An 18,918-nucleotide genomic window follows, 5' to 3' on the forward strand; every position below is an offset into this window, starting at 1 on the left:
CCTCATATACTCTGCTGTTCCTCAGTGAGACTCCTGTGACATTCAGTGCCTGCTTTATCTGCTCTGACACAGGGTCTTTCTCTATTCCACTGCTGCAAGCTGCAGCACAGAACTGCTTTTTTTGCGACCTCCAGACCAGGTCATTGCAAACATGCTTAATTTGAATACATCCTGAAGAGCAGGAAAACTTTGAAGAATTAAAAATTCAGTCCCACCACTCTTCAAAATCCAATAGTCACAGTTATTAGCACATACTCAAATGTGATTTCAGCACTTAAACCATTTTGTTGAATTAGAACTAAAATACTTAGGCTATAGATACACTTTTTGAGTACAAAGAACTAGCTGCTCTCTATCACTTGCAGAAGGAAAACAAGTAATCTCTTTGTTTCTTTACTTGGTTTGAATGATGGATGACAGTCACTCTTTTGTGACCTCCCCATGACTTGTGTGTCAGTGTGTCTTTCATGTGTCTACAGAAGACTTGTAAGCTTTAGCCTGTAATAACTATCAGCAAGCAATAACTGTAGATGGATTATTCCTTTTTCTAAGTGATATTTTCAAAGCCTGTGTCATGATGTGCTCATTTTTTCCACCCCTCAGCAGACAGTAGCTTGTATAACTGATGAGAAAGTGGATTTTGGTCAACCACTGCAAGTGGCTAGTAATGATGTGTCATATCAGCATGCTTGGCAATCTCAACTGCTATGGCTGATGCTTCCCACCAGGCTTGGTCTTGAGTGTTTGTGTACCATTAAGAGCTTTCCAATGGCAATCTTCTTCCTACAAGTTTCATTCTCCCTAATTATGGCCTGAGTGATAATTTGTAAATATTGAATATCATGTCTCTCCTTTCCACTGTTTGCCACCATACTGAGAAGTCAGGCCTGGCCTTATTGTGGAATAATGTTCAAGCTGTCATGTGCAAGGAAGCCAGAAAACATAGTCATGCTTGTTTTCCTAGCCCTCATTTCAACGACTTGACTCCCATTCAACTCTGAGCACAAAGGACTCCTGAGGATCTGCACAAGCTAAGACAACACAGTGATACGAAAGCATTTTGTAGGTTGTTTGGTGCATCTCATTTTCCCTTGCTTTGTTACAGAAAAGGAAATGACAGTTCTGCACGTCCCATGTAAAGTGTGTTTGTACTGCAATACTTTCAGTCCTTAGATAGGTAATTTCAGGTTAGGTAACAGCAGAGACATGTTAATTCCTACATCAGAAAGTCTGTCAGTATCAAATGCTAGCCTTTTCCTCTCTTTAAGGAAATATTTGGTAGTATACTTTTATATTTTTTCAGTGGGTTAGTACATTTTGTTAGTTTGGGCACTGACAGACTTGTGTTGGCAAACATATATAGGATAACCCTAGTGATTACAGCTCCTCAAGGTTCCATTTGCTTTGCTATCCTGGATGGAAGTCTGCCAGTTCAGGACCTAATTCCCTATGGATCAGAGGCCCTGCCATGGAGACAACAGCATCATTTAACAGGACAGGGCAAATGAGAGGGCAGATGACAACAGCTCCATCCATCCAACTTTAATCTGGTGTTGCAAATCTGTCACGGCACTACCGTCAGCTTCAACAAAGACCATGGCAAACATGTCTTCATCAGAATTTTCTACTGATTGCACCTCTAGATAGGATTGGTTATATGCAAACCATGTATTGAGGTTAACTTATTTTTCAAAACATGTCTTTCAGCCAGAATTGCTAACCCAAATTAGCTACCTTGTGTTAAAATAACAGAGAACAGATTCACAGACTGCATGAGATTGGAAAGGATTCTCAAAGGTCATCTTGTCCAAACTCCCTGCAGTGAGCTGGGACACCTCCAACTAGATCAGACTGCCCAGAACAAGGAAATCAAAAGAGTAAGTCATCAATGAGCATACAAGTGACCTCTGAGTTGACTTCAAATGGCTAATTTGAGTTAAAATCCAAGTTCCTTTGTCTTCAGCACTATTTCAGCTCTAGTTTAGATTTCTCATCCTGACTAGGATGGAAACATAATTTTTCTGCAGTGTGGTATGTACACTAATATGGTGCACTTGCCTAGTGCATAGAATCACAAGACTTAGTAGTGGTGATTTAGGTCATAAATTAGAATAGAATAAAATAGAATAAACCAAACCAGGTTGGAAGAGACCTTCAAGATCATCGTGTCCAACCCATCAACCAATCCAACTCATTCACAACAGAGCTGGGAGGTTTCTGTGGTAGTCCAAGTGGTGTGTGTGCTTGAAGATGGCTGATGGTGAGGAACTGGTGGTCAACTATTACCTCTATATATCAGTGCAATTGAGTGTATCAAAAGAAATGGCTTTTATTAGTGTGATTGATTGATCTCTATGCCTTTTCTTACAACATTCAAACACACACACACATGAATCTAAATTCTCCCTGCATAAAACATACTTTTAAATATATATTGTTAGTGGGTCTAATAGGCCGTTGTAATTCACAAGAGCTAGCAACAGAAGCATTTTCATTGTCTGCCAGGTTTATTTCCAACAGGCATTAAAATGCAAGAACACTAATCAATCCTTTGCTGTAGGGAAAGTATTATTCTTAAAATAATTTTGATTTTTTTTTTGGTAGGCAGTGCAATAACATTTAGAGCATATTCTTTGAAACTTAAGCTTCAAATTTAACATCCTAAAGCCAACTCAGGTCTGCAGTACAATTGGATTTATATAATAAATCTTTTTTTGTGGGCTACAACAGCACTCCAGGTTCTTTTGTAATGAACCTTGGCAAACACTGATGAAGATGAAGAGCTATATATTGTTCAAAAAGACCAGTTTAAGAGGTGGTATACAGCATTTGCTGTGATTCAGTGAAATTTCTTATGTGAGGAAGTGGCACTCATTCTAAAAGCTGAGGAGTCAATTTCACAAAGAGCAGAAACTAGAAAATAGATTCAAAATATACAAAGAATAAGTGAAAAACAGGGGGGAAGTACCCATGATAAGGTAGGTCCTTCATTCTTTGTCAAGCTTGTGTTTCCAGATGGATTTTGATCTTTAAGTACAGAAGGACTTCTTTCCACATCTGGATGCATAAGAAGATTTTTTAAAGAATTGTTTTACTGTTTAGTGATAGCAGGAAAAAGAAAGTAAACTTTGAACAACACAACACTGTTGATCCACTCCATTCATCTGAAATGCAAGTCAGGAATTGTAGAGCTTCAGTAAGAAAATACCTGTGATACTGTTGTGGCTCTTCCCTACACTGCTATTAAAAAGAATATAAATAAATCCAGTTCTATCACAGGTGTAAGCTTGGTATCTGCAGTGGATAATTCAGCCTGACAACTGACATGTGAACATCTTACTTGGTCCAAGTGTTCACTACAAGTAGAAAAGGAGCTGGGCCAGGTAAATTAACAATATGTTTCCTATTGTACATCATGACCAACAACACAGTGTAATATTGGTCTTCTATTTCAGGTGAGTGAATGCAGAGATATTTGGGTTTCACTCCAAATTTTTCACATGTTTGGACAGACTAATTCAACTCTTAAAGTATTTTCACTGCAAAGACCTTTATTTGCTCTAGCCAGATGAGATAAGGACAGACATGTGACCTGGTTCTCTGATGAAAGCACACAAGCCTAGGTAAAGAAGCAAAGCTTTTTTGTGTGTGATCAAACTACCTTACAGTAGGAGAAAGCAGGTTTTTTGTATTTCTGAGTCAATACTGTTGATCAACGTCTTTTTGCATGAGTCTGAGCATTTTGTGGTTGTCTGTAGAGAACGGGGACAGTGTAATTTCCTTGGAATGTTGTTCCTCCTTTTGTAGAGAGCCAAGCTGGCCAACTTGGCTGCAAGCACTCTTTAAGTTCAATTCCCTTAGCTACTCTCAGCACTTATTTAGATTTTCTACTTTATGCTTTATGGTTATAACATCTATCTACCTGAATTCTTGTAATGAAATGCAAAGCAGATTTTGGAAACTTTTCCTGTCTTGTAAGGCTAACAGCCTTCCATACTGTGATAATTAAAGGAATGGCATGGGTCATAAAATTAAAAAGATTAAAAGGCAGATAGCCATGAGTAACAAAGACAGCATACAGATTTGATCTAAGTGTTGTAACAGCAATTATGAATGATCTTGACGCAGGGCATTTCCTGCAGTTTAATTGTCATTGGGTGCTAATGGTTCTTAGGAGACTCTGAGACAATAACTCTTCATAGCCATACGTCAATAGATAGTGATGATAAAGTCCATTATGAGAACTGTACCAAAAGAGCTACATGCACACTAAATTATCAAGTTTTCTTTTGATGTCATAGTAAACATAATGAATATAATAATGACAGCATCCAAAACCCAACCAGTCCCCGAATTCTTCCAAGGTGTGGTACAAATACCTAGGATACCAAGCAAAATAATTTGTTCTGGGTGTTCTTTTCTCTGAAAGAACTGGCAGAATGGTGTCAGGCAACAGCTTTTCTGCTCCACAGGCACACATAAAGCATGCCACTGGGTGCCATGACTTCACCCTTCTCAGTCAATGTGTCTCCAAAACCCACGAGGCAAATTAGTGACAAAACCTAGGGTCAAGGATTTCCAATAGGCTGCTGGTGCCTTGCTTGATACATAGTCAAGCCAAGATGTCAAGATCAAATTTTGTGCAGGGTCCAAGCAAGATCAGCACATCTGTAAGAGCAAGATTTGGAGAGCTTGCCTAAGGGCTGAAATAAGACCATCAGCTCTCCTTTATGGGGAAAAAGCTCTGCTTGTGGACCTGTGCTAGCACTGCACAAATGTCTTTAGGCTGCCACCAAGCCCCCTTCTTGCATCTAGGAACTTTTGTGTGGTTGCTGAACTGGTTTGGCCTTACATAATCCATTGGGATGAAGGTGTGATTTGTCCACGTGTATTACATTTAGTGCTGGAAAGTAAATTGAACTCATTAGAGGCCCAAGGTGGCTCCACAAGTAGTACACCCATAATCATGTAACACTGTGTTTGAGATAACTACCCCACCAAATTGCCTTTGTAAGTCTAACTTGGTGGTCTTTTCCCCAAGTGAAAATGTGGTGCAAACCTTCAGATCAGCTACAAATAAAACAGAATTGGCTGTTTGTAAAACAGCTAGTGAAAGTAATGGAGCCTATATTTATGCCTTAGCTTAGCAGAACACATCCTTTATCTCATACCAAAGTTAATAACCTGATGGTCTACTTAGGTTCATAGCAGCTTTTTGATAATCAAACAGGAGCAATGTCAAGGATAGTGTTCATTTCGCATCTGTGTTTGGTTAGGAGGTTATGACCTTTTCTTTTTAATGCTGACCTCGCTTTTGTCACTGCAAGTTGATGTTATTGCAATGCACTTTAACTGATGCCCTACTTTCACTCAGTTTAGAAACTGAGTTAATGATAGCTCATTGGCATGACTGCTGCCTTGCTGTGAACCTGTGATTCATGATCTCCTTCCAAGGACTTTACGATATTGGTGTTCATAAATCCCGAAACGGCCTGGGACCAGCCTATCTGACATCCTGGCTCTCACCAGAGGCAACAGTGTCACAGCTGCAATCAGCAGAGTGGCTGATCTGGAGCAGCCTCAGCTCCTGTTTTTTGGCAGATGTCCCTTAGCGAGAGTCCGTCAGCCACAGCTTTTATTCGGAACTACTGTGCTGACCTTCAGAAGATGCTGAGAAGCTCAGTAGTTTGAAGGTGTACAGGGATGGATGAGCTGTCAGAGTGCTTTTTTTCTGAATGGATATTTCACCTTCTTCATTTATTTTCTTTTAGCCTGTCCCTTTCCCTCATTTTGAGAAGAAATGGGGAGCTTAAAATGTTCAGCTGCGATTCTCAGATGTTCTCATTTATACAGGGCCTAGTACCAGATTTTGGACTTGTTTAGACCCTAGAGTGTCTCCTTTGGAAATATGGAACCAGGTTCAAGGAGTTTGTGAGATGAGCAAAGAGGATGTTCCCAAACTTCAGAATATTTACCTTTTTCATATGGGTGACAGGATAAATTTGCTCATTCCTACACAACACCTCTGAATTATGAAGGGCACAGTGTCAGTATTACAACAGGCCTAGCACAGCATTGCTGAGCTGCAGGGCCATGCCTAATATAAAGGGGATGATTTAAAGCAGTAGTCTTCATCCCTGCATGAGCAGGTTGGCCAAAGGCCTAAACCTGGGACTAGGACTCAGCTCCGCCCTTCTTCACCCCCCTATCCTTCCCTAGGTGCAGGCAGCCCTTGTCTGGACTCTCCTGCCCTTCTGCTGTGAGAGATGCAGCACCCCACCCTGAAAGCCATTTTTCGCTGTCCTTCTCCTGTCCCACAAGGCACATGCAGACAGTTGAGGGCATGTATGTAAATCCTCCTAAACAAAGTGTTCCTCACACTCCAGAGTTGAGTGCACTAGGAAGAAGAGAGGGAATTGAGTATTGGACTGGAGGTCACCTGTCAGCAGCTGGACCTGTCTGCAGTGCCTGGCTCCATGCTGTCTGGGGACTGCAAATGAGCTTTGCTAGGAGCTGTAACTCAGCCAGGACTGAGGGCCTCATATTGGTCCACGTGATTTCATCTCCTGTGGAGCTCAGGTGAGATCCAGGGCATATTCATCATAAAGTGCAGATGCTGATTAATCTAAGCACCTGAGAGCTTTGTGGCCCATGAGTGTTAGCTTTCCGGATCCCCTTCTTGGAGTTATGCCCTAAACTCACTCTAAACCCCATTCGAGATGCCAAAGTAACCACTCTGGATCTTATCCATAATTTTAAGCTTGATCTGCTTATCCAAAGGTAAAGACAGTGGTAAAACTGGAAAAGTCAGTTAATGTATGCTTTTAATTTAGGACTTTATATTACAATTACTCCTGAACTATTTTAAGTAGTTGATACCACCAAATTCAATACTTTGGACTCTGAAGAAAGGTCACTGTCATTTAACAAGAACATTTTCTTATGCATCCCAGCTTCTACTTAAAATATTCAAAGTATACCATATTGCTTCTTAATATCATGTATGTCATATGCAGATAAAAAATAGACTAGTTATGTGATTAATAATTACTCACTTGAGCAATTTAAATCTGAATATATATAGCTGTTGGGGATGATGATGGGACAGATCTAAACTCTTATGCACATGGACCTTTACACATAGCCCTGGCTTTGGACCAAATATTTGTCAGGATTGTTACATTCCTTTACTGTGAAGCTGCCACCTTTTCCAAAACTTGACTCCACAGTTTTCATGCAAACAATATTCTCATTGATTCTGGTGATAGCTGAGCTGACTAAGGACTAGAAAATGGGGTTCTTAAACCAGGCTGAAAGACAGAAGATCTGTTGACATGACAGAATCTCAGTATTAGCTCATTTAAAATGAGCAATAGATGATACAAGGTAAGTACTGAGTGGTACAAGGGATAGTTTAACAGGGATGATAGGTGCAGAAGAGCGAATCTTTAAAATTCTTATATATTGTTAATGAAGGTAATCATTAGTCTTTCAAGAAAGACTGAATTAACTTGCACTGCATTTCCAAGTAACTAGCTAATGGACACAAGCATTATCTTTTCATAAGTCTTTGAAATCCCTATAAACCTTCCCTAGTCAAATATTTGATTGATTGCCTTTTACCCCTATTAATAGTATGTGATAGAGGTCTCTGTAAATAAACTACCTCCAAATTTGCCTTTTCTAGAAAGGAAAGGGGCACTTTCTTATTCTTTGGCCACCTCTTATTGCTTCTTGCTGCTTCCTGAAAGGCTTTTTGTACTACGAAAACAATTCACTGGTTGTTACCTTATTTTTGTGCCCTGCAGGGATTTCAGGCGCACACTGTCCTCAGATAAGCAGGAAGGCCTCCCGGTACAGTGAGGGGAACTTTGGAAGCCGTGAGCACTTATCTGCAGGCAGAGGTTGGCCCAGCTTCTGTTTAGTTTACAAGAGAAGTGTGGTATTATTTGCATAAAAGGAGTTTTTCCAAAGCATGTTGTATGAAAACCTCTCAGTCTGAAAACAAACTGTGGTGGTTTTAGGCTTAGAATTTAGTTACAGGTCTTGAGAAGAAAAGTAGAAAAATGTAAATAAATCACTAATGGGTGTAAAAAGGAAAATGAAAGATTATTCTAAATAAATTAATTGGGTAAATATCTGAAATGAAGAGGAGCTGCACCATGACAATGCTTCCCTTTTTTTCTCTTCTCTTCTGATCTCAGTTGTTTTGCTTTACTCGGGAGAGAAAATCTGCGTGCTCTGGCTGACCTTGGCTAAGTCTAACCCACTGCTTCTCTCTCTCTCTGCTCCTTTCTCTCTGGGGACAGGGGGTGGGGGGGCAATGGAATGGCTTCCCTGGTCTCTTGGCCAGGGGAGATTTTGTGTTGTTTACTAATGGTAAATATCTCTATAACATGGTAAATACTGTGTATTTTGTACACATTTATTGCATTCCATTGTAGAGTGTAGTTTTTGCTTGTAAATACAGCTTCATTTGCTTCTGAGTTGGTCTGGCAAAAGCTAATACTGGGGGGAAAACTTCATCCCACCACACAAACCAAAAAAAACCCATGCATCAATTTTCAGGAAGCTGCAAAGATGTCTCAGAGCTCTGCCCCAGCTGATTTTATCATGGTAGCTTGCATCTGAAGAAGAACAAACACACATTTATTTTTGTAAATGTGTTTTCAGAAGGAATGAAAACACCAGAGAACTGGCGAACAGTCCTTCTGACTGATAATGACCATGCACAGTGTTTTCCTTTTCTTATCCCTGCAGAAAACCATGAGATTCAGTTCTCCAATTAAAAGGTCATTAATGTTTTTTGTGATTTCATGCACTCTATGCTGACTTTACCTACCTCCCATCTGGCTGTCATCTTTCCCAACTTCTGTTAGCATGCTCTGCATTTAGAGGTACTCCTCTCATGTGCCCTGCTGTAATTATCCAGGAGGAAAAAAAAAAAAGGAAAAAAAAAAGAAAAAGATAACCACTGCTGGTCAGGTCTTTCTGATTATAACAAGGAGAGGGAGGGACTCATCTCTTTCTCACGAATGGACATGCCTTGCAGTTCATCTCTTTTGTAGACTCAATGTCGGGATATAACACAGACAAAAATCCAACAGAATTTGATAGAAAAAATAGTAACGGAATTCATTTGGATGTAACAGAAGATAAAATGAAATGGGGCTTTAAATACATTGCATTTCTCAAGCAAGAACAGAATTGATGTTAAGTTTCACAGTTCAAAATCTTAAAGTAAGGTTCCCATGCTGGACAGATTCAACAGGGTATTCCCAATGTAGAAGTGTGACTGACAAGCCAAGGTGGAGGCCTGACAAGATAAGGAGACTGTCACAAGAAAAGACATCCATAGACAAGGAGATATTTAATCCTTTAAGAAGGCAAAAGAACAGAGTGAAATGTTGCCACTGTGCCATGTTATCTGCTGATTTGTATGTAAGGCTGGTGTTTGCAATATCAGGAAAAACAGACATTTGGGAAATGCAGATGCTGACTGGGATATACTTAATAAACACTAAATACTGGGACAAAAGGAAAACAAAGCAAAGCAAAGCAGGGGAAAAAAGGCCATAGTACAAGTATGGGTCCTCTAGCTGTTCCCAGCACTTGCATAGTTTCCACTGAAGGTGGTGGAATTTGCTTGTATCCAGATATCATAGTATCATAGTATCAGTCAGGGTTGGAAGGGACCACAAGGATCATCTAGTTCCAACCCCCCCTGCCATGGGCAGGGACACCCCACACTAGATCAGGCTGGCCACAGCCTCATCCAGCCTGGTCTTAAACACCTCCAGGGACGGGGCCTCGACCACCTCCCTGGACAACCCATTCCAGGGCTTCACCACCCTCATGGTGAAGAACTTCCTCTTCACATCCATCCTGAATCTCCCCACCTCCAGCTTCATTCCATTCCCCCTAGTCCTATCATTACTGAGTTTAACTAAAGGCTTCTACCCCCTGGTTGGGGCAACACCCCCATTTACTGTTTGGAAGTGCTGCAAACACAAACAAGGATAAAAATCATTATCATGCACCATGATGTCGTTGAATATAAATGGGAAGGCAACAGCAAAGTGGATGACATAGTTTTCCTCATCAGAAGGGTTAAACAACAGTTAGGATAAAGTTTTTCATCATATACTGCAGGCTAAATTATATCTTCAGACAAGCACAACATTTCCCACTGATTTGAATGGATGGTAAGCACATTTTTCAGAGTGAAATTTGGATTACATTCTCTGATGTAAAAAGTGTTTAATGATAGATGGAGGCCCACAGCGCTCACTGCTTCACAAGAGTCCCATACTGTTTGCAATCTACCTACTCTTTAAAATATTTTTAATATGATGACTGTTGGGGTTTTATTTCTTTTTGTTTTTACTGCAGCTTTGGGTATTTGTAAGAATGATATAAAATACAGAATATTAACAAGAAACACTTTTCCCCAGGAAAAGTATTAGCCTCTAATCCAAAGAGCAAAAGCAATAAACCTGAAGAGTTTAAGCAAAGGTTTTGCAGGACAGTAATATATAACATTTAAAATTAGTACTCACTTTCTAGAAGTAGACAGGAAAACTGAATATAACTCCAGTAAATCATTTAACATTTTCAATTACATTAGGAAAGAGGAATTAATCAACTTTTGACATGAATTCAACTACCAACACCTTTCATTGTCTTCAGTAAAGCTGCCTCTCTACTTTCTCCTGCTTTCTCTGAGCTAATAGAATCTGGTATTTTTGGATGAGAAGACACATGTCATGAAGACACATGAAAATGGTATAATAACACCCATAAAAGATACAGAGATATATAACAGATAAAAGGATATGTAATTGCCATAACAGAAAGCCCAATAAAATTTTCATCGTGTAACAGTCTTAGAGAATAAAACAAGCCTCAATTAGCCCAGCAGATATCTGAAGACAGATTAGGCTTGTGAAGTTATTTCATTTCTATAGAGGCAAAACAAATTCTAGTCATGTATTTGGAACAACCCATAGATTAAGGAATTTGGTCAAAGGCTGGGGTTGCTCTTTTATCCTCATAGGATCATCCATGGTGGAGGTATGAGGGAGGGAGAAGCAACCCCCAATGTCTTAATAAATATCTCTGAAATTTTGGTGATTTTGTTCGGGCAAACCAATTAAAAAAGTATCCTTATTCATTATAACAGCAAGAAGGCAAAACAATGAAAAAAAACACAGAAACCAAACATCACAGTATCACAGTATCACAGTATCACTTAGGTTGGAAAGGACCTCGAGGCACTTGGTGCCATGGTCTAGTCATGGGGTCTGTGTTGATAGGTTGGACTCGATGATCCTCGAGGTCCTTTCCAACCTAAGTGATACTGTGATACTGTGATACTGTGATGGCACCAAGTGCCACGTCCAATCTCCTCTTGAACGCCTCCAGGGTCGATGACTCAACCACCTCCCTGGGCAACCCGTTCCAATGACGAATGACTCGCTCGGTGAAGAACTTCTTCCTCATCTCGAGTCTAAACCTCCCCTGGAGCAGCTTGAGACTGTGTCCCCTTGTTCTGGTGCTGGTTGCCTGGGAGAAGAGGCCAACCCCTTCCTGGCTACAACCACCTTTCAGGTAGTTGTAGAGGGCAATGAGGTCACCCCTGAGCCTCCTCTTCTCCAGGCTAAACAATCCCAGCTCCCTCAGCCTCTCCTGATAGGGCTTGTGTTCAAGGCCTCTCCCCAGCCTTTTTGCCCTTCTCTGGACATGTTCAAGTGTCTCAATGTCCTTCTTAAACTGAGGGGCCCAGAACTGGACACAGTACTCAAGGTGCGGCCGAACCAAAGCAGAGTACAGGGGCACAATGACCTCCCTGCTCCTGCTGGCCACACTATTCCTAATGCAGGCCAGGATGCCATTGGCCCTCCTGGCCACCTGGGCACACTGCTGGCTCCTATTCAGGTGGCTGTCGATCAGCACCCCCAGGTCCTTCTCTGTTTGGGAGCTCTCCAGCCACTCCGACCCCAGCCTGTAGCTCTGCATGGGGTTGCCGTAGCCATGTGCTACATGTATGCTTCTAGGAATTTACATGGCACAAAAGACAGCTACCAAGCTTGAAACCATACCAGATAAATCATTTTCAATATGGGGGGAAAGAACAAAAAAGAAGAATGAAAAGTGAACTTCAGCATGCTGCTCAAACAAACTAAAGAATAAGTAGCAAAATATGTAAAAAATAAGGGTAAAACAAGTAAATTTGGAATTCTGACTGCAGAAAGTAATTGCTTCCATCTGCACATTAGACATCCTCAGAAGGGATTTCTATTTCCACAAAATTTTTAACAAAAAACAGCAATTCCTGCAGAAATTATCAAGTAGTACAAATGACAAAAATTTCCTGTGGAAAAGGATATCTCAAGCTTGTATTAAAGTTGAAGGAGAACAAAGCAATTTTGTAAAGAATGTGCAAACAAAAAAAAGAAAAGGCAGAGTTAACCCAGTGTCCATGAAGAATGAGTCAAAAAACTCCTAGGGAACACCACAAGGCCACAGTCTTGCTCGTGACTCCTTTCAGGCAAGTAGTACGATCACAAATGGAGGTATAAAAGGTACATAAAACAAGTTGCTTGAGATGGGTATTATAGGTCCATGCCATTGTGGTGGCTAACAGAGGGACTGGAATTCAGTGGAGGGCAATGTTCTGCCAGATGTGGGCAGGGGCAGCACCTGGCACAGCTGGGGCTGGACATGGACATCTCGCACTGGAGCCTTGCGGCTCTCAGGCCTAAAAAATGCTTGACATAACCAGTCCATTAGTCCAGGTTTCTCCCAGTCTTGATTCTTGTAACATCAACTCTCCCCCTTGAAGTAGGTTCAGCTATGGCATGTGGGGTGCAGAGGCACACTACAAGATCACCCCAGATACCTTGAGGCAGAAGCATTATATATGATTTGCTATTTGGTCATCTGCCCATGTCTACCCAGCTGAAAGGCCTTCAGGTACTGCATGCAATCCTCCTGCAGTAAGGCTCTTACCTGGAGGCTACCACTTGGGCTACTCCTTGCTCTTTTGCAAAGTGAATCAGAAGATTAAGGCACTCTCTTCAGTCATAATCAAAGCTATGACAGTGGACATTTTATAACATAAATTAAACTTTTGGCAAATTTCATATCCTTATGCTGAAAGAACATCTGCCTAAAGCCAAAGACTTCCTGTGTGGGAAGTGAACAACTTACACTGTAGAAAATTGTCAATAAAGTTAATTACTTATTGCCTACGTCTATCTGTCTTTATAAATGTGCTGCCTCAATTAAATGAGCCTGCTTCCAGAAGAGTAACTGAGAGGCCCCTATGCTTCATCATCAACTCCACAGCCATGCTATTTTGAAAATAAAAGACCTGCATCCTGTCCAAAAAATGTCCAAAAAATAAACCCTGGAGGTGACTTTCCATTTTGGATTAAAAAAAAAATTAAAAATAACCAACAAACCCAACAACCATACTCAGCCAACACACAGGCTTAATTCCAGCACACACACACATATAAACAGGAAGCCTCTCTCCAGTCAGAAGGTATTTTTCTTTTGTACAATGGGGTTCAAAGATGTGTCATCATATAGTTTAAAACAATCGCTAAAGAACCTTACCATTTCCAATAGCTTAGGAACAGAGTCAGCTTCCACCATCTAAAGCCTGTCTGAACTTGCACGGGAAGCATACAAACACTAACAAATATATGCTGGTTTAGGCCAGTGCAGAGTTTTTAATCAATAAGCATGTCAAGCTGGGGGATGAAGAGGAGAGGGAATCAATTTTCAGAAGGCAAATGGTAACAACTGTAGATTTAATCAAATTGCAGCTGAAATCTCTAACTATTCTCAATATTTTTGAAAGTAAGTAGCTCCATGGCAAGGAATGAATTTCAATAAATGTCACATATGTAGCTACATTGCTGATTGTTTATATTTATCAAGCTAGGTCACTGATCCTTCATAGAAATTATACTCGTACATGTCAAAAACATCCTGACAACATTTAGTTGGATAAACATCAAAATTAAGGAGCTGTGTTAGAGTAAAGCAACTTACATAGAAATTGTTATTTCTCTGTGACTACAGGAAAAAAAGATATGCCTGTGTGACCCTTCAAAGAGAGGTTAAAGTTGTAATGTACGCAACAAAACGGATAGCTATCAAATACCATGGTGATGGCCATGGTGTGAACACTTGAGCAAAATGAAAATCTTCTGAAAGCATGCAGCAATTTTCCTTTTGCATGCATTTGAAACCAAATTTATCATGAATTCAAATGAAATCACTTCCACTGCCTTCCATACAAAAGAATAATTGTATGTTAACTTCATTGGGATAGGCAGAAGAGATTGTCATGGAGCTGTAGGATGCACAAAAGAAGGGGGATCTGTTTATGTATCTAGAGCTTATTAAACTACTCAGCATTAGAGAAACTATTTTGCTATTGACACCTACTTGAAAAATGAAATGCTCTGAGGCATTTGCTTCCCTGGAGACTAGCGTGCTGGGAGGAGAGGTGGAGGAGAGGGGTTTCAGGGCATCCGCCACCTACCTGCTTGCACCACATGCACCCTGCAGCTGGGTTACTTACCCAGTTTCTCCTTAAAATCTGAGGGTTACAAGCCCTTGAGATTTGAAGGTTATAAATCCCTGAAATTCTTTATAGCCACTTGTGATTTCCACTCTAATATTCAGTGTACTGAATCACAGCTAATTCAAGGAACATCCATCTGAGCCAAGGGGATTTGGTCATCATCCAGCCACAGCAAGTGACTGAAAAAGATCACAGCGAGACTAAAAGGTCTCAGGACAGATCAAAAAAAGAGGGCAATCTACTTGGTAACACTGTTTCCTTCAAAAGAGTTGTATCCCAGACCAATTTAGTCTGATAACTTTACCTCTCCTTTATATTTCTTGTTTTTAAAATCTGAGGAAAAAATACTTTATCTTCTTGTACAACACCATAGTTTTCCCGAAGGCAAATAGCTTGGCAATTTGCTACATTTGTTAATGCTAGAGGAAACAAGTTAGCACACATACCATGTGTTTGAATGCCTTTAGAAATTAGATTGAAACACTGATTTGATTTCCTAAAAGGTATCTTAAACAAGGCAAGGTTAGAGATTTAGAGAGTAATGAGAATTTGTGAGACTTCAAACAGCTCTACATAAAACAGACCTGATATTCTGGGGGGAAAAAGGTCACCTAATTATTCGTTTCCTGAAGGCCCTGTCTATACTACATTTCCCCTGGGTAAGGAAACTGATTTAAAAATGGCTTCTGCTAACGTGCTTCCATCAGTCGCTATGTATGAGATATGGATTTGTTAAAACTATTGCCAAGAAAAACGTGACATTTTATAAGGGCAGAACAACAGAAACCTTCCTGGCTTGGCTATGGCAGAGGTGGCATCCATGGAGGCCTCTGCAGAGCTGTGGTCCTGCCTCCTCAGGGACAGCATGCTGCACAGGACCATGTGGCGTAGTCATCAGTGATGTGTTGTGTGGGTTTAATTATCAGCAGCAACCTTTTTTTTGTGCAAAGCAGAAGCACAGGCTGTGGCCATGGTGAACAAGATGCACAGGTTGATAGCTTGGCTTAAGGTAAGCCTAAGGAAACATGAAATTGTGCCGCTGGCTTGAAGGCCAGCCAACAAGAGAGCAATGGGTAGGTGGGAAACTTGGACACAAAGGTGCCAGCTATGAAGGCATGTTTGCCACCCAGAATCTGTTTGAAGTATTAAACACTGCAGCCTGATCCTTCTCTTTTGCACCAAACAGATCCTATAACCCTCTTCACGTTCCTGTAGTTTCAGAGAATAAAATTCAGTTTCTCTATCCCTATCTCATTCAAGAATTGAGATGTTACTGTAGTGCTGAGAGCCCAGGCAGAATTTCCCTTACACTAAATATTCCACAAATATGCATGGAAGTGCAGAACCTCTATTTGTTTTCTGCCTGAAGTGAATAAAGTCTAGACATATCACCACCACAAAGCAATCATGATACAAAGCAGATCACCCAGAGGTCTGGGACTCCCAGTGTTGCAGCTCTGCCTCTTGCTACCTCAGTGCAGCATGCTGTCATCATCACAGAATGCTTTAGGTTGGATGGGACCTTTAAAGATCCAACCCCCCTGAAGTAAGCAGGGACATCTTCAACTAGACCAGCTTGCCCAGAGCCCTGTCCAGCCTGACTTTGAATGTTTCCAGGGCTGGGGCTTCTCCCACATCCTGGACAATCTGTGTTGGAGTTCAACACCCTCAGTGCAAAAAAAATAAATAAATTATTCCTTGTTATTACTGGTTCCCTTTGGTGCTGTGAGGGCAAGGCTGCTTGCTGCTCTTGCACACTCTGGAGTTATTCTCTGGAGTCCTAGAAGCCAGATCTGGAAGGAGGCAGACTTTGAATTTCTTCTTCAAGTTGAAAAATACAGAGCAGCCACTTGCAGATCACAGAGGAATGAGACTAGGTGGGTTGGTTCCTTCAATTGCATTGGACCAGCAGGAGGAGGTTACAGGTCATCACCAAAAAACTATAAACACAGGGGAATCAGGACAAGAAAGGCAGTCCTGAGAGGACATTTGCCACGCAGTTTTGCATTCATGAACTCTTCACTGAATCTCTGGTTTGCCCTGACTCAGTCCACTCCCATCCATCTATAGGCTGTGCTGCTGTGTCCCCATAGCAAAGAACACCTTCACAAACAACTCTCCAGATACGACATGTGCAGTTTAGTTTAGCAGTAAAAAACCTGCTAAGCAGTTGTTATCATCTAGAGAACAGAACAAAAAACAACCAAGAAACAGGGGGGCAAAAGCTGCATAGACAATTCATTCCCTCCTCACCGAAAAGGCAAAGAAGATGACTCTCTTTTCTGTAAATAGAGAGATGAATGTTTCACAAAATATTTGTAATCATTTCCCAAAATGATTCAGTTTGTGTTAGAAGACAGAAAAAGAATCATACAGTGTTGAAGAAGGATTAAAACACACAAAGAACAAGTGATACAGCCATTCTCTAACTTTGTTTTCAACATGCAACTCCTGCCAAAGGCTAGCTGTTGCTTTCAGAGTGATCTGTAAATATTAAACTAGCTCTTAAAGAAACATGTGAGACACTTTATCTTGCCTGATTATGAATCCAAACCTCTCAGATCTCAAAGAAAAAAAAAATAAAAAGAAAAAAGGCACCATTCTCTTTTCATTTTTTTTTTTTGCTGGTGGACAATGCAAAAGGCACCTGTAGGATGAAAGCAAATGTACTACCACACATGGCAGAGGTTCTTAGGGAAAAGCTTGTATTGCAGCTTGAATAACCTCCTACAGGTTACAAACGCACAGTTTGTTAAACATCACTGTTACTCGATTATTAATTCCTATTTTAAGACGTACGTGTGAAACTTCCAATTCCTAAGGAGTGCCCTTAGCGTTTGTAAAGCCAAAGACTGCCTAATTTCATGCTGACACGGAAACGGTGGAATGCCATTATATGGTGCGAATTATTTATCATTTAAAGCAAATCCTCCCTTTCAAAAATGGGGGGAAAAAGAAATAAAAATGAAAAAGAAAAAAAAAAAACAACCAAACCACAATATGAGTTCAGGGAAGACTGCGAACACCGTACAGCCACGAAGTACAAAACCTCAACTTGGAGAATCCTGCAGGCTCACCCCGAGACCTCAGCCTCACGAAAGGCACGAACTGGTCACCACAAACCCACGCCTCGGAGCCACCGTTTCCGAGTTGGAACGTCCCGTGGCTTTTGCGGGGTCAGCCCCGCCGCAAGCAGCCGCCAGCCGCTGCCGCCAGCTCCGCGGCGCTGCGCCCTCCTGCCGCGCCCGTGGCGCGGAAAGGGGCGGGAGAGGAGGCAGCACGCGCAGCGCGCAGCCCGCAGCGGGGTCGCTGCTCGCAGCGCTGCCCGCCCTGTCCTGTGCAGCCCTCCGAGCCCTGCCTGTGGCTGCGACCTCGCGGGCGTCCTCTACTCTGGGCGCCCTGCGGACCCCGGCCGGGCACAGGGTGAACCCGGTGTCGGCGGCCCCACACCACGGCTCACCTGCCCCCGCGGCGCCCACCCGGCGCGGAGACTGCTTGCCCCGAGGAGGGTAGCTCCTGCCAAGTTCCCGGGCGGGGCACAACGCGGCACAGCGCAACACCCGGGCCGCTCCCCGTCCTTCTCCCGCTCGCGGCTCATCCCGCTCCCCGCGTACCCCGTCTCGCCCCGTCTTCCCCGCGGTTGCCGGTCCTTACCGCAGCAGGCTGCGCGCCGGCAACCGCCGCCGGAGGGGCGAGCGCTGCTCCCCGGCGGGCTGGCTCCCGCGGTCCTCGCCTAGGCACCCAGCGCAGCCCAGCCCAGCCCGGGATGGGCGGGGCGGAGCGGAGCGGGGCGCAGTCCGCGCACCTCCGCGATCCCGCGCCGTTCTGCCTGTTCTCTTCCTCCCTGCAGTCCCCTCTGTCCCCACGGGCTTCGCCTCCTCTGCTGCCGTCTCTACCTGGGGACGGCGGGGGCTGAGAGCCCCGGCGGGTGGGGGCCTCCTGCCCGGCACCTGGGCTGCGGGGCGGCTCCGCGCACCCTTCCCTCCGGCTCCTTCGCCGCGCTGGTGGCGGCTCCCAGCGGTAAATCAGCCGGTCCCCTCGGCTCCCTCCGCCCCTCCGGCGCGGTCCTGACCTGCCTGTGACTCACCACATCGCAGGAGCCCGGGTGTGCGGCGGGGGGAAGGAAGGAGGGAGCGCCTCCTTCCCTCCCTCTCCCCTCCTTCCATCCCTTCTTTCCCTTCATGCCTCCTTTCCCCCATCCCTACCGCCTCGCCGGGAGGGATGGCTGTTGCTTCTCAGACGGGCAAAGCCACGAGGGGACCCTCCGCGGCCACTCTTGGTGACCCTCATCCTGTACCCAGGCGTTCCCAGACCCA

At 42.9% G+C, this 18,918-nt stretch overlaps 1 protein-coding gene across 4 annotated transcripts in view; it reads right to left on the reverse strand.

The window, feature by feature from the left end:
- The window catches only part of MET (MET proto-oncogene, receptor tyrosine kinase), a 99,847-nt gene extending 81,225 nt beyond the window's left edge, over positions 1-18,622 (reverse strand). The window contains exon 1 of one of the 4 annotated variants that reach the window (XM_068169880.1): positions 18,499-18,622. Coding sequence is in view for 1 of the 4 variants with exons in the window: in XM_068169874.1 (XP_068025975.1) it covers positions 8,843-8,860 (18 nt within the window). In the remaining 3 variants the exon portion in view is untranslated. Of the gene's footprint in view, positions 1-8,842; positions 8,871-18,062; positions 18,094-18,256; positions 18,340-18,498 lie in introns of those variants that run through there. The other 3 variants (XM_068169878.1, XM_068169881.1, XM_068169874.1) reach the window with 3 other exon arrangements.
- Positions 18,623-18,918: the final 296 nt, after the last annotated feature.

The sequence above is a fragment of the Melanerpes formicivorus genome, unplaced genomic scaffold (genome assembly GCF_026170545.1).
Source record: "Melanerpes formicivorus ecotype bairdi unplaced genomic scaffold, bMelFor1.0.p_v2 SCAF_3, whole genome shotgun sequence".
In the NCBI taxonomy this organism is placed as follows: domain Eukaryota; kingdom Metazoa; phylum Chordata; class Aves; order Piciformes; family Picidae; genus Melanerpes; species Melanerpes formicivorus.